This window comes from Scylla paramamosain, chromosome 1 (genome assembly GCF_035594125.1).
Source record: "Scylla paramamosain isolate STU-SP2022 chromosome 1, ASM3559412v1, whole genome shotgun sequence".
Taxonomy (NCBI): Eukaryota; Metazoa; Arthropoda; class Malacostraca; order Decapoda; family Portunidae; genus Scylla; species Scylla paramamosain.
Genome location: NC_087151.1, coordinates 11,173,097 through 11,187,204, shown reverse-complemented (window position 1 = coordinate 11,187,204; position 14,108 = coordinate 11,173,097). Strand labels below are relative to the sequence as shown.

At 36.5% G+C, this 14,108-nt stretch overlaps 1 protein-coding gene across 3 annotated transcripts; it reads right to left on the bottom strand.

Annotated features, from left to right (window-relative positions):
* Window positions 1-2,448: 2,448 nt before the first annotated feature.
* LOC135100558 (YEATS domain-containing protein 4-like) lies at window positions 2,449-11,492 on the bottom strand. 3 transcript variants are annotated; one of them, XM_064003575.1, is made up of 6 exons: window positions 11,368-11,492; window positions 5,641-5,732; window positions 5,239-5,382; window positions 4,880-5,017; window positions 4,072-4,270; window positions 2,449-2,727 (listed from the first exon to the last, which is right to left on the bottom strand). In XM_064003575.1, the coding sequence occupies exons 2-6, from the start codon at window positions 5,722-5,724 to the stop codon at window positions 2,549-2,551; spliced, it is 744 nt and encodes a 247-aa protein (XP_063859645.1). In that variant the 5' UTR covers window positions 5,725-5,732; window positions 11,368-11,492; the 3' UTR covers window positions 2,449-2,548. The 3 variants fall into 3 exon arrangements, with proteins under 3 accessions (XP_063859645.1, XP_063859635.1, XP_063859626.1); XM_064003565.1 differs by lacking the exon at window positions 11,368-11,492 and adding an exon at window positions 11,140-11,361; XM_064003556.1 differs by lacking the exon at window positions 11,368-11,492 and adding an exon at window positions 10,810-10,852.
* Between the last annotated feature and the right edge of the window lie 2,616 nt (window positions 11,493-14,108).

Sequence of the window (14,108 nt, the reverse complement as noted above, 5' to 3'; positions counted from 1 at the left end):
CTTTATTTTTTATTTATTTTTTTTTAATCCTATGCAGGATCTTGAATGTGTCAAGTTTACACTGTAATGCTGCAGATTCCCCGAGTGCTGCTCTTCGCAGGTAGTAATTTAATATAAAGGATAAAAATTATAGTATATTATACACTAAAAATTATAGTACATTATATACTATATAGAGTGCATTCTGTTCATGCAGAATTTTCTTGGAAAACTCTTAACCTCACCTGAACTCTTGTTACCATACTGTGATTATTGCAGTTAATGAGATTCAAACCTAATAAATGCAGTAAGTCAAAGAAGTTGAAGGGTTAATTTATTATAGTCATGTGAGGGGAGGAACTGGCTGTTAAAATGTAAGTTGTCCTTTAAATATAGTACAGGACACTTGGTTATTAGTCTGAAGAAATATTGCCAACTAGCACAACAGCAGGCACCATCCTGATCACATGCTGATGTTATATCTACTGTATGTTAGCAGCAGCACCTGAGGGAGTGATGCTCGCCACAAGTGACTGCGTCAAGCGAGCCCTGCTGTGGAAAATTCTAAAACTCTAAATACTCAGTTCTGTGGTGTCAGTTTAACTTGTTATATCATAACAAGACACTAACCTATTCCTGGTCTCTACAAACCAGGGATGCAGACAGTGACAGATTCCTAACGTCTCCACATAACACTACTAAACATTCCGATGTTATTTCATTACAGTGACTTGATTCAGGTTGGTATATATGCTTTATTTATCTCAAACTTGGTATATACACTTTATTTCCAACAAGATGTGATTTCATTCATGGGAGAACGTGGTTGGAATGTTGTTGTCTCCAATTATGAGACTACATCTCAGGTTACTGAAAGGGCACTGAAACGATGTCAGTAAAACAAAACTACAGAACTTGGTACAGAGGATGTCTGACTTACAAGGTAATGAGTTATGAATGTTCAGAGATACGAGCACTCTATTTGCACAAAAAGCCTGTCATGACTTGTTGCTACTACATCACATCACCCATAAGTGAGTCTCTCTCTCTCTCTCTCTCTCTCTCTCTCATCATTCTGGAAGGCTCCTCCCAGCTCATTTTACTCATAACTCATCATAATTTTTCAGTCTAAAGAAATCCAATGTTCCACAAACAATGTCAGGCTTTATATATATATATATATATATATATATATATATATATATATATATATATATATATATATATATATATATATATATATATATATATATATATATATATATATAAAAGCCTGACATTGTTTGTGGAATATTGGATTTCTTTAGACTGAAAAATTATGATGAGTTATGAGTAAAATGAGCTGGGAGCAGCCTTCCAGAATGTATCTCACTTGTAAGTTGAACACCCTCTGTATTTAGAGTTTTGTTCAAACGCTAACACAGCAGCCCTCTGCTGCTTAGCAGGGTGCGCTTGATGTAGCCACTCACACAGAGTGTCACTCCCTCTCTCTCTCTTCTCTGCCTTGGGAGGTGCCGCCAGCTAACATACAACAGATAGACAGTAAACATCACATCATTTGCATCAGAACCATGTGATCAGGATGGTGCCTGCTGTTATGCTAGTTGGCAACATTTCTTCAGACAAACAACAGGGAAGCGTCCTGTACTAAATAAACAAAGGGCAACTTCCGTGAAGTTAAACAACCTATCCTTACCCTCTGGGTACATACTTCCTAGTTACAAGAACACTAAAACTAACTGGATTTCACTTCTGACTCTTATTTGATTTTGCTAAGTGGCAGCTGCCCATCCACCTGGTAATACTCCTAGAACAAAAGTCAGGAGTGGATAGATGATTCCTAGAATAAATAAGCTATCTAATGTTAGAAGTCTGTTGTCCTACAAGAGGTCTTTTCACCATTTTACCACAAACTTCCATGAATGATACTATGATGGTGGCCAGCTGCCGCTTTGCAGGGTCATAGGTAGCTCTGCATGTGGGACCAACAGCCTGACACACATACCACAATGAGCTTTGTCTTCATATCTAGCCGCCTGCCATCCCATGGAAATATTACACAGAGTTGTATGCCTAAAAATAAATAAATCCATCCCTCTAACTATATACCAGGCTGGCAATCCCACACAGATTGCCTCAGACGAAGCACTGGAAGAAAAAAAATGCACTCAAGCAATTAGCAGCAGGTGTGTTCACAATCTAGTCAACAAGTATTGATGATTCTGTTAATTCAGTGGCAGGTGTAGTTAGCCAGGATGGTTTCCTTACATAGGATGTCTACCCCCAACCAATAAGATGGTATATACACAAGATGAATCTACAAACACTCACATGTGTGAATTTTTCTTGTGTACATTACTTTTTTACACCCAGTGTACATGTAGTTGCCTGTGAATTGCAAGTGAGCACCACTGCATTCCTACAATTTAACTAGGTACAAGTATTTAGTAAACTTTTCTTTAATTTCACTACACACACACACACACACACACACACACACACACACACACACACACACACACTTAAATGATCAGGGAGAATGAGGGAAATGTCATGATTCTCTCCTACACTATGAGAGTCCAGACACATCCACAGACATGTCTCCTTGATATTTACTGATCTCCTCTTTAAACTTGGTAATGGTGTCTTTGGCAAGCTTGATCTTTTCCCGCAAGTCAGCAATTTCATTTGAGATCTTCTCTTTGGCATTCAACAGGTTCTTTATGGTTTTCTCCTTTTTCTCCTCAACTGAAAAATAAATGTAGGTTTAATATGAAGTAGTACTGAAAGGTTCTTGCTTAAGAGCATAAGGATGAAGCAATTAAAATTCAGTGATCTATCCTAAAAGAAGGCAATCTGGAAAGAGTGGATGGAAAGAGAGTAAGAAAAAGATGGGATAAATTTTTTGGATGGGAAACTGCAAAAGCTTGAAGGTAAATGAACAGTGGAGGATCTGGTCAGACTAGCAGAAGAGAGAGAGATGGAGAACCATGGTCACCGATGTCAGCAGACAGGCACTCCAATGAAGGTGAAGTATTATTCATAGCACTCTCATTACCATGCATCAAGAAAAACCTACAAAAGAATGTAGAGATGGCATCAAGGAAGCATTCACTCAAGAGGCCCAAAAAATGCATGAGACAAAATGAGTTCGAGTTGTAAAAAGATAAAGATTCCAAGGTTTCTGAGCCTGAAAGTGTTCTCTAAAAATACATTTTTCTCTGAGAACAATGCTTATCCAGATGGCTTGATTTACCACATCTCACTATTTCCTCCACAATATTACTATTTCCTTCACAGAGACAATGTCTATAATTAACAACAACAGTTATATATGTGGGCACTGTTAATAAAAATGAAAGTCCACACTTGAAAGGGGAAGGATATATAGTCTTAGGTGGAGACATGAAAGGTTAGAAGTGATATATTAGATGTAGATGGTTTTTGAGAGGAAGATAGCAAAGGGAGGAGAAATGTGTCCATGGATATAAAGAGAGGTTTCAGGTAAAGTCTCCTGTCAATAGTAACATATAGATTAAAGAGCTAGATATGGAATAGGACACATGATTAAAGAGAACATGCAGTGTAACAAAGTTATCTGAGAAAGGCACATGGAGTAACAAGATGAGAGGATGGGAACAATGAAAATATGAAAGAAAAGTCTGATATGAACACATGTACAATTGGAATAGAGGGTATAGTAGTGGAATGGGTAAAAAAAGAATACACTGAGACATGTTTTGAAAAATGAAATTTGCAAAAAAAATGCATGAGTGAAATCAAAGATCAGAATAGAAGAGGAAGGCAATTTGGAAGGTGGAAGGATGCAGTGACAGAGTACAATTCATGAAACATGTACTAATGAAGACAGAGCAAATGAAGAAGCATGAAAGGAACCAAGATGGAAGTGGTTGGTAAGGGAGAGATGGAGGCTCCCCTGCTGTCGTCATCTTGAAGTGAAAGCCATCAAAGAGAGAGACAGATAAATATACAGTAGACATATATTTTTTTTTAAGAAAACACATGGTAACCATTAAAAATAGTTGAAAATAGTAGATATAAAGTGAAGAGGTCCATAGTGGATGTGCTCACAATCAGTGTCGTGTTTGTACTCCCCCAGAGTGAGCTGCCGAGTGTTGGTGAGCAGCTGGTGCATCATGGCAGACGGGTCTTGGAAAATCAGCTCCTCATAAAACTCTGATACTAACGGCTTCTTGAAGTCTCCCGTTACAGCAGCAGGGGTGGTGCCCGGGGGAGATTGGAACAGCTTCAGGATGTGGTATATTGTCACCTGAAAGGAACCACTGCTTTATGCTTGTGATTTCTTTCTATGTAATTTTTCTGACAAATTTACATTATGAATAGGTTTGTAAAGTCTTAAGCCTTATCTTATTCATTTGTTTTCTTAGGGAAGCGATGGAAATACGAGTATGTGACTGATTCATTACATACAATATCATTTCAAGGCTAATGTTCTTTTTTGGGACATGTACAGTAATTCTACCTAATCTGAGTCATCCAGTATGCAGGCAGTATTCAAAATATTTTAATATTTTTTTCTTTTCTTTTCAGCCCACAAAACATGATGTGTACTCTGTAAATCAAATGCATGGAAGATGTCCAAAACGGCAATGGTACTCATTATGATATGAACTGCCAATGCTTATTCATCACCAACACTTTCACCACCTGAAAGTCCCAGCAATGTTAAACTAAAGGTCTGTAAGATCCAATTATATTAAACTATGCATCTGCAAGTTCCACTTATGTCATCAAACTACTGTAAGTTCTGATTATCTTCAACTAAGCATCTTTAAGTTCCAGTTACATTACCCAATTGCAAAAACCAAGTACTCATCAAGGTGAGTAGGACAGCAGATGTGATGCTCCAACAACTCACTGGTCTCTCATTGGGGTCATGAAAATATATCTTGATGACAATTTCAAACTCCCCCCAGCCTGTCTCTGTGACTTCATATGGCGGTGCAGTTAACATTCTGTTCTGGTCAGCATAGCTCTCATGCAGCTTGAAGTGTATCTGAAATGTAGGCATGTGCTATGATATGGTCATCAAAAGTGAGGAAGAAATGGAACCTAATGATTCATGGACTCTTCATATACTGTTAGTAACAAATGTAGTGATGGTAATACTGATGACAAAGGGAAGGAAATAGACAGCTTTCACAACTAAAAAAGGGAAAAAGAACATGAATGGCAAAATTATGACTACTACACATCTCCTCTTGCTTGTCCTCTGACCTGCTTCACATAGTTAGACATATCTTCATTGTTGTAAGGCTTCACGTACACAGTCCACTCATGAGTGTGTCCATCCTCTTCCCTCTTCTTGCCAAAATACCGTGCCACATTGCCATAGATCAATGGCTTCACTATGGTCAGCCCCTGCATGTATGGGATACAATTCTCTCTTACTGCACTTCATATTTTTATATCAAAAGAAAAAATGTATGCATGGATAATACAGTGCAGGTTCTCAATCTTCTAAAATCTGCACTACTTAACTTTTCTTTTTACTAGTATCCATCATCTATTATTTTCATCAGCTACTATTATAATGTTATAATCTATAATGCAAATTGTTAAAGGAATCATTTTCTTGTTTTAGTCAGTTTCAGTTTTTGTAACCCTGGTGGCGCTTACCTTTATTCTGCCTCCACTATCTGGCCCGAAGTCTGCAGACTGATTTCCTTTTTGCTGCTGCTGCTGTATTTGAGCCTGGGCCATACCTAGATCTACGGGACAAGGTAAGGAGTACTTCATTATTGCCCATCAGAAAAGAGTACTGTATCCATTATGTATAAATGATATATTACTTTGGTGACACAGGAATCAAAAGAGGTCAGTGCTATAAGCTGTGTCTCCATCTATGCTGAACTACACAATAAAAGCAATACACATTCACTAGTTGTTGAATGCAAGCTTGTGCTAAGCAGTCTGCATATACACACCTACTTTTTACCTATAAAATAAATCCTGGTTACTGAAGCAGCTGTCACATAACACCAAACGGAAACTATAATGTCAAGTTAAACTTATAGACATGTTACACTCTCCCAAAATAGGAAATATCTCTCTGGACTGACATTAATGTAGCACATTTCAACATAATGTAATTTTTCCCTTGATGAGAGCAGATGATTTCACACAGCACGTTTTTGATACAGCACTGAATGGGATTCATCTCTGAGAGTATACAGAAAATATAATACTCATTAGTTATTCCAGTTTGTTTTGTTATCTAAGCATAATTCACAAGACGTCAAGACAGGTGTCTTGAATCTAGACATGCATTATGCACCACAAGAGTAAAAGTTAAGTAAAGTTAAGGACATATGCTATGTACAGCTTCTGTATATCTTCTCCCAATTACGGCTGCATATAACAGCCACATACAAGTTACCTATAAAAATTTTTAAAGTAAGACCAGCCTAATTTGGCAGCTTGGGTGGAGTCAGGGTGTGGAAGCAGCACTGCCTCTTTTCCCAAAACAAAAGTCAGGTGGGTTGCCTCCCACGTGGTGGGTGATTCCTGTCAGGGTAAGGTCACCTTGCCTTGTCATTCCTAATGAACTGAGTTCAACATTTTATTTTCATTATTATTTATTTTTTTGCAAAGTAAATTACATATTTTCTACTTATATTCATTCAAATTACCCCATATGTATTATTAAACATAACAAGCTTGCCCATGTTAAACCTGGTGTGAGTTAATAAAAGTAGCATGTCAGGACAAGATCACTGCCTCATTGGTGCCTGGGTCAGGCTGGACAGGTGAATGTTGCCCTTCATGATAAGTTTAATATATTTCTTTCATTAAATAAATAACACATTTCCAACTTGCATTCCTTCACAAAATCTCCTTAATATAGTTTTACATAACATAGTTAACCACCTCAAAACAGCTACAGTATAAAAATTAATGAAAATAACATTTTCTTAGCAACACTGTTCAACATTTATGCCACATTTCTTTGCTGATTTATAGATATATATGTATAATGACTTTAATTTTTGTGGGATATTATACCTAATATTTACATATTGATTATATTTATTATTTCTCCATCTATTTCTAGTGCCTTTTATATGTATCACAGAAGTTACCTGGTGTAATTTTTAAGAAAAAATGGCAGTGCTATACCAATACCCTGACCCAACTCTAACTGCCATATTAGTCTGGTCTTACTATGGTTTTTGTCAAGAAACATCTTTCATAAATAAATTCACTATTAATAATTCTTATCAATTAGTCCAGCTTCTGTCTGACTGCAGATTGTCAACTTCCAGTTCAGAGTATATTTGTTACAAAATCCCTTTTCACTAACATTCCAGTTCATGAAACTATTGATATCTGTTCTAAACCTTTATATGAAAATATCATGTTTATAAGTATGATACCTAAGTATAATTTTTGCGAGTCATATCTTTGTATAAAAGACTGCCTCTTTATTTTCAACAAAAAACTTGTATAAAAAAATGCCCAGTATTCTTGACCTTTTCCTAACCTCTAATCCTTCTGTTTATGCTGTTACCCTATCTTTTCTGCTGGACTCCTTTGATCACAATCTCATATCTGTATTTTGTCCTACCACTCCAATCCCTCCTCAGGATCCCCCTAAGCAGAGGTGTCTCTGGGGTTTTGCCTCTGCTAGTTGAGGGGGGGACCTGAAGAGGTATTTTGCTGATTTTTCTTGGAATGACTTCTGCTTCCATGTCAGAGACTTGTCTCTGTGTGCTGAGCGCAAAAGAAATGACAGTGTCTGGCATGAAGGCGTACATTCCACACTCTTTTTCTCGACCTAAACCTTCCAAACCTTGGTTTAGCACAGCCTGTTCTCATGCTATACATGATAGAGAAGTGGCCCACAAAAGGTACTTGAGCCTTCCATCACCAGAATCTCATGCACTTTCTATTTCTGCCTAGAATCATGCCAAGTCTGTTTCCCAACAAGCCAAAAACTTTTTCATTAATAGAAAGTGTCAAAATCTTTCAAGATCTAATTTCCCTTGTGACTTGTGGTACTAGCCAAAAATATCTCCACTAACTCTGTTTCTTCTTTCCCTTCTTTATTTCAACCAGATGGCACCACTACTATCTCATCTATCTCCAAAGCTGAACTCTTAGCTCAAACCTTTGCTAAAAACTCTACTTTGGATGACTTGGAGCTTGTTCCTTCCTCTTCTCCACTCTCTGACTACTTCATGCTACATATTAAAATTCTTTGCAATGATGTTTTCCATGCCCTCACTGGTTTAAACCCTTGGAAGGCTTATGGACCTGATGGGCTCCCTCCTATTGTTCTCTGAAACTGTGCCTCTGTGTTTGCACCTTGCCCAGTCAAACTCTTTCAACTCTCTGTCAACATCTGCCTTTCCTTCTTACTGAAGTTTGCCTACATTCAGCCTGTTCCTAAAAAGGGCAACTATTCTAATCCCTGAAACTACCATCCTATTGCTTTAATTTCCTGCTGATTTAAAGTTTTTGAATCTATCCTCAACAGGAAGATTCTTAAATATTTATCACTTCACAACTTTCTATCTGATCATCAGTATGGGTTCTGTCAAGGCTGTTCTACTGGTGATCTTTTGGCTTTCTTTCCTTACTGAGTCTTGGTCATCCTCTTTTAGAGATTTTGGTGAAACTTTTGCTGTTTCCTTAGACATGTCAAAAGCTTTTGATAGAGTCTAGCACAAAGCTTTGATTTCCAAACTACTTTCCTACAGCTTCTATCCTTCTCTCTGTGACTTTATTTCAAGTTTCCTTTCTGACCATTCTATTGCTGCTGTGATGGATGGTCACTCTTCTTCTATATCTATTAACAATGGTGTTCCTCAGGGTTCTATCCTGTCACCCACTATTTTCCTATTATTCATCAATGATCTTCTAAACCAAACTTCTTGTCCTATCCTCTCCTATGCTGATGATACCACCCTGCACTTTTCACGTCTTTTCACAGACGTCCAACCCTTCAGGAAGTAAACAGTTCATGCAGGGAAGCCACAGAACACCTGACTTCTGATCTCTCTAAAATTTCTGATTGGGGCAGAGCAAACTTAATATTGTTTGATTCCTCAAAACTCAATTCCTCCATCTATTAACTTGACACAACCTTCCAGACAACTATTCCCTCTTTTTCAGTGACACTCAACTGTCCCCATCTTCTGCACTGAACATCCTCGTTCTGTCCTTTACTAATAATCTAAACTGGAAACTTTACATCCCATCTCTAGCTAAAATAGCTTCTATGAAGTTAGGCATTCTGAGACATCTCTGCCAGATTTTCTCACCCTTCCAGCTGCTAACTCTGTCCATGTATGGAGTGTGCTTCACATGTCTGGGGGGGGTTTCCACTCATACCACTCTACTAGACAAGGTGGAATCAAAAGCTTTTCGTCTCATCAATTCCTCTTCTCAAACTGATTGTCTTCAGCCTCTTTCTCATCGCCACAATGTTGCATCTCTTGCTATCTTCTATCGCCATTTTCATGCTAACTGTTCTTCTGATCTTGCTAACTGCATGCCTCCCCTCCTCCCACAGCTTCACAGCACAAGACTTTCATCTTTCTCTCATTCCTATTCTGTTCACCTCTCTAATGCAAGAGTTAACCAGTATTCTCAGTCATTCATCCCTTTCTCTGGTAAACTCTGGAACTCCCTGCCTGCTTCTGTATTTCCACTTCCTATGACTTGAACTCTTTCAAGAGGGAGGATTCAAGACACTTATCCTTCAATTTTTGACTACCGTTTTGGACCCTGTTTGGGTGCTGGCATCTCAGTGGGTCTTTTTTTATCTTTATTGGATTTTTATTGCCCTTGGCCAGTGCCTTTCCTTAAAAAAAAAAAAAAAAAAAAATGAAGGGCTCACCATGGGCTCACCTCTGTGTTGATTTCATCCTTGCCAATATATTGTTATGTTGCCATGAACAGCACTGGATCAATAACTGCCCAAACACTTGTTAACCTTTAATATACTGAAGATACGTCAGCAACACTTTCATAGTCTTCAAGACATGAGAACACTCCTTTATTTGGATTATGTTGAGAAACTACATAAGAATAAGGAATTCACCTTGGATAGAAGTAAACTCAAAGCTTCCCTTTCTAGACTTATCAAATTGAAAAAAGTAATGAAAGGTTTTATTTATTAGTTATTGTAAACTTAACTAAAAAAAAAGTCACTTCATGAAAACATTGCTATATAGAGCTTTTCATCTCTCTAGCAATTAATTTTTTCACTAGCCATCAGCATTTTAAAGAAATTCCTTTTTTACCAATGGATTGACTTTTTTTTTTTATAAAAATGGCAAAATTAAGATTATGTTCACCATTACAAAACAATGAGAAATCAATCTCATATAAATAAGGGAGGTGGATGTGACCACAGTTAAACCTAGATCTGACAGACTGGAAGGACAAAACCTAAGCTGACTGGATCCCATGCACCTTATGGCCAGTCCTGCTTTGGTTTGTGTTTAAACATCTTGTCACAGCATCACACAATGACTTTCAAAGTATTTGTTACCAACTGCAACCAATTCCATATAACTTTGCCTAAATGTAGGGGGTAGACTACATGCCACTAATACCACCTTTTAGATCTCTAACCTAACCCTATGTAAATAAATAAATAAATAAATAAACAATAAACAAATAAAACATTTCCATAGAAAAAAATATTGACCTGAGAAAAATAACCAGTCTCTGACAATATCAGAGGTGGTTACTATCAAAGATATACAAGAGAACACACAGGTTAGGTTGCACACTTCCACTAAAAAAAAAAAAAAAAAAAAAAAAAAAAACACTCACATGAACACAAGAATAGATTACACTCCATTTAACACCTCTTGAATGCATTCTCCTACAGCAGCATCTACCTGCTACATGGGTGTTGGGAGGGGAAGGGGTAGGCAGGAACAAAAGGATGCAGAGACTGTCCTTCAACTAGCCAGCCACTAACATGCTTCAGGAAGAACAACTTAAAATAATAATAATAATAATAATAATAATAATAATAATAATAATAATAATAATAATAATAATAAATCCGAATTGTATTCCACGACCAAACTTGTGCAGCGCGCATTATGCTAACTGTGGCAGGGCTCAAGGCAGACCAGTGATGAGAGCGTGAATTACCCATGTGTACTAGTAGAGACAGGGCACAAGCCGCTGTACACTGGGGCAGCACAGTAGGCGGGGCGGCCACCAGGCACCCTCACCCTCACCTCACCGCCTCACGACACACAACCTCCTGCTCCTCGGTTTCTGATTTTAGAAGAACACTGGCGGATCTTCTTGTTGCAATGGGGTGCCGTGCATGTCACCCCACACTCTACTTAGCTGTGGTTCAGGGAAACAACTTACCGACGCTATCGGCCAACAAGGATAAACATTGAACCGTCCCGCCGCCGAGACAACACACACCAACTAAGAAGTTCTTGGACGTAAAGAGAACGGGACATATTAAAATCAACCACTCCTTTCACGTTCTAAGTTTATTAAACCTTATTTTTAAACGTTTTGTTATCTCATCACGACTATTTTCTGATGAAACGGAGATGATTTGTCACGGTCTCATGGATGTTAAGTCACTACAACCATACCCTTCAAAATTTCAACAACATTCAAATAAAACTTAGAAATGTTTATGAACGAATGTCTTAGACTTAAAATGACTTATATTCCATAATTATTGTTCAGAAAATAATACTGTTACATTTGCTGTAATACAGATTGAAACAGGATTGCCGAGGAAAATCTTCAAACATCAGTGACGTGCTATTTCGCTCACCCGCTTACTAGCAGATTAAGCTGATTAGCAGATTTATTTTTCATCAGCGGATTATTAAGCTTCCATTAAGTTTCGCTAAATTGTCCATTAACCAGTCACGCAAGTTTGTTCCTTTCGATTCTTTTGTATTTAATATGTTTGAAGCTATAAAGTTTAGGTAGAGAAATATTCTAGCGTAATATTTTCTAATAAAGGAAATGATGATGAATAAATGAAGACTGCATTGCAGTTATAATATATATATATATATATATATATATATATATATATATATATATATATATATATATATATATTATATATAACTATATATAATTATTATAATTATAATTATAATTATTATAATTATAATTATATTATAATTATAATTATAATATAATATATATATATATATATATATATATATATATATATATATATATATATATATATATATATATATATATATATATATATATATATATATATATATATATATATATATATATATATATATATATATATATATATATATATATGCAATGGGATCTTCATTTATTCATCACAATTTCCTTTATTAGAAAATATTACGCTAGAATAATTCTCTACCTAAACTTTATAGTTTCAAATATACTAAATACAGAAGAGCACTGGTGAAAAGGCTGTACTGCTCAGTAAACTTGTTAATAGAGTGATTTATCCACTGGACTCATAAATGCTTTGACAAGTTTGACCCAAAAATGTTGTGGACAGACCACTGAACGCAAAAATGGATTAAATAATGTGCTTATATAGCATTAGTCAATCGCTTCATCTTGAAAGATATTACTGGAAAGCTGATAATTCTCCAGCCATTTGCAGTATATTGCATGCAACTCCAAGGTATCAGTCATCACCAAGGATTCTGTTTAAGGTACCTTACTGTGTCACCACTCACTTCTCACTATTCCTATTGCCCCAGTGATTTGTTGATGCTGCTGTCCTTGCTGACACTCAAAGAATACCTCATATTTACCCATAGATGGCTATGTGGCGCAAGGGCGTAGCACATGTGTGTCCATGCTATAGTCTTCCTCAGCTGCACACTAATTTGTGTGCTATTTGTTAACACATATACATTTCAAAACATATCAATAAGATTACAATTTACAAGTAGCAGTGCGATCACTTATCTGTAATTACATGAATATATATATATATATATATATATATATATATATATATATATATATATATATATATATATATATATATATATATATATATATATATATAGCATAGGGGAAGGCCACACCCTGATCTTCCTTGATCATAAGTATATCCAACAATCAATATTTAAATTCAATTCAATAGTTTTTAATGGGACATATGAAAATATGGTCATCCAAGTTGATGGCCAGTTGTGAAATTTATGAATCATAAAAAAAAATTGCTACATCCAGTAAAATAAAAACTTTTAACATTTTGCAGGCTTTGTCAAATAGGTCACAGCTTAACTTTGTTGGCAACTCCAGGATGTTGAGATACAGGTTATATAAGAACATAAGAACATAAGAAATAAGGGAAGCTGCAAGAAGCGACCAGGCTTACACGTGGCAGTCCCTGTATGAAATATACCTACCTATTTCCATCTATTATCCCCATCCATAAACCTGTCTACTCTTCTCTTAAAGCTCTCTAGTGTCCTAGCTCTAACAACATAATTACTGAGTCCGTTCCACTCATCTACCACTCTATTTGAGAACCAACTTTTTCCTGTCTCCTTCCTAAACCTAAATTTTTCAAGCTTGAACCTGTTATTTCTTGTTCTATCCTGGTTGCTGATCCTAAGAATTTTGGCTAAATCCCCCTTGTTATAACCCTTATACCACTTAAAGACTTCTATCAGGTCCCCTCTTAACCTACGTCTTTCTAAAGAATGTAAATTTAACAGCTTCAATCTCGCCTCGTAAGGAATACTCCTCATCCCCTGCATCCTTTTTGTCATTCTCCTCTGTACTGATTCTAATAGACCTATATCTTTCCTGTAATGTGGGGACCAGAACTGCACAGTGTAGTCTAGATGAGGTCTGACCAGCACCAAGTATAACTTTAATATTACTTCCGTATTTCTACTTTTAACACTCCTAAAAATGAATCCTAGTACCCTATTTGCCCTGTTTCTGGCTTCTATGCATTGTTTCCCTAGATGGAGTTCAGAACTAACTATAACTCCTAAATCTTTCTCGTACCCTGTACCTACCAGAGTTTGGTTGTTTAATGTGTACCTACTGTGTGGATTTCCTCTACCTACACTAAGTACTTTGCATTTATTGATATTAAATTGCATTTGCCA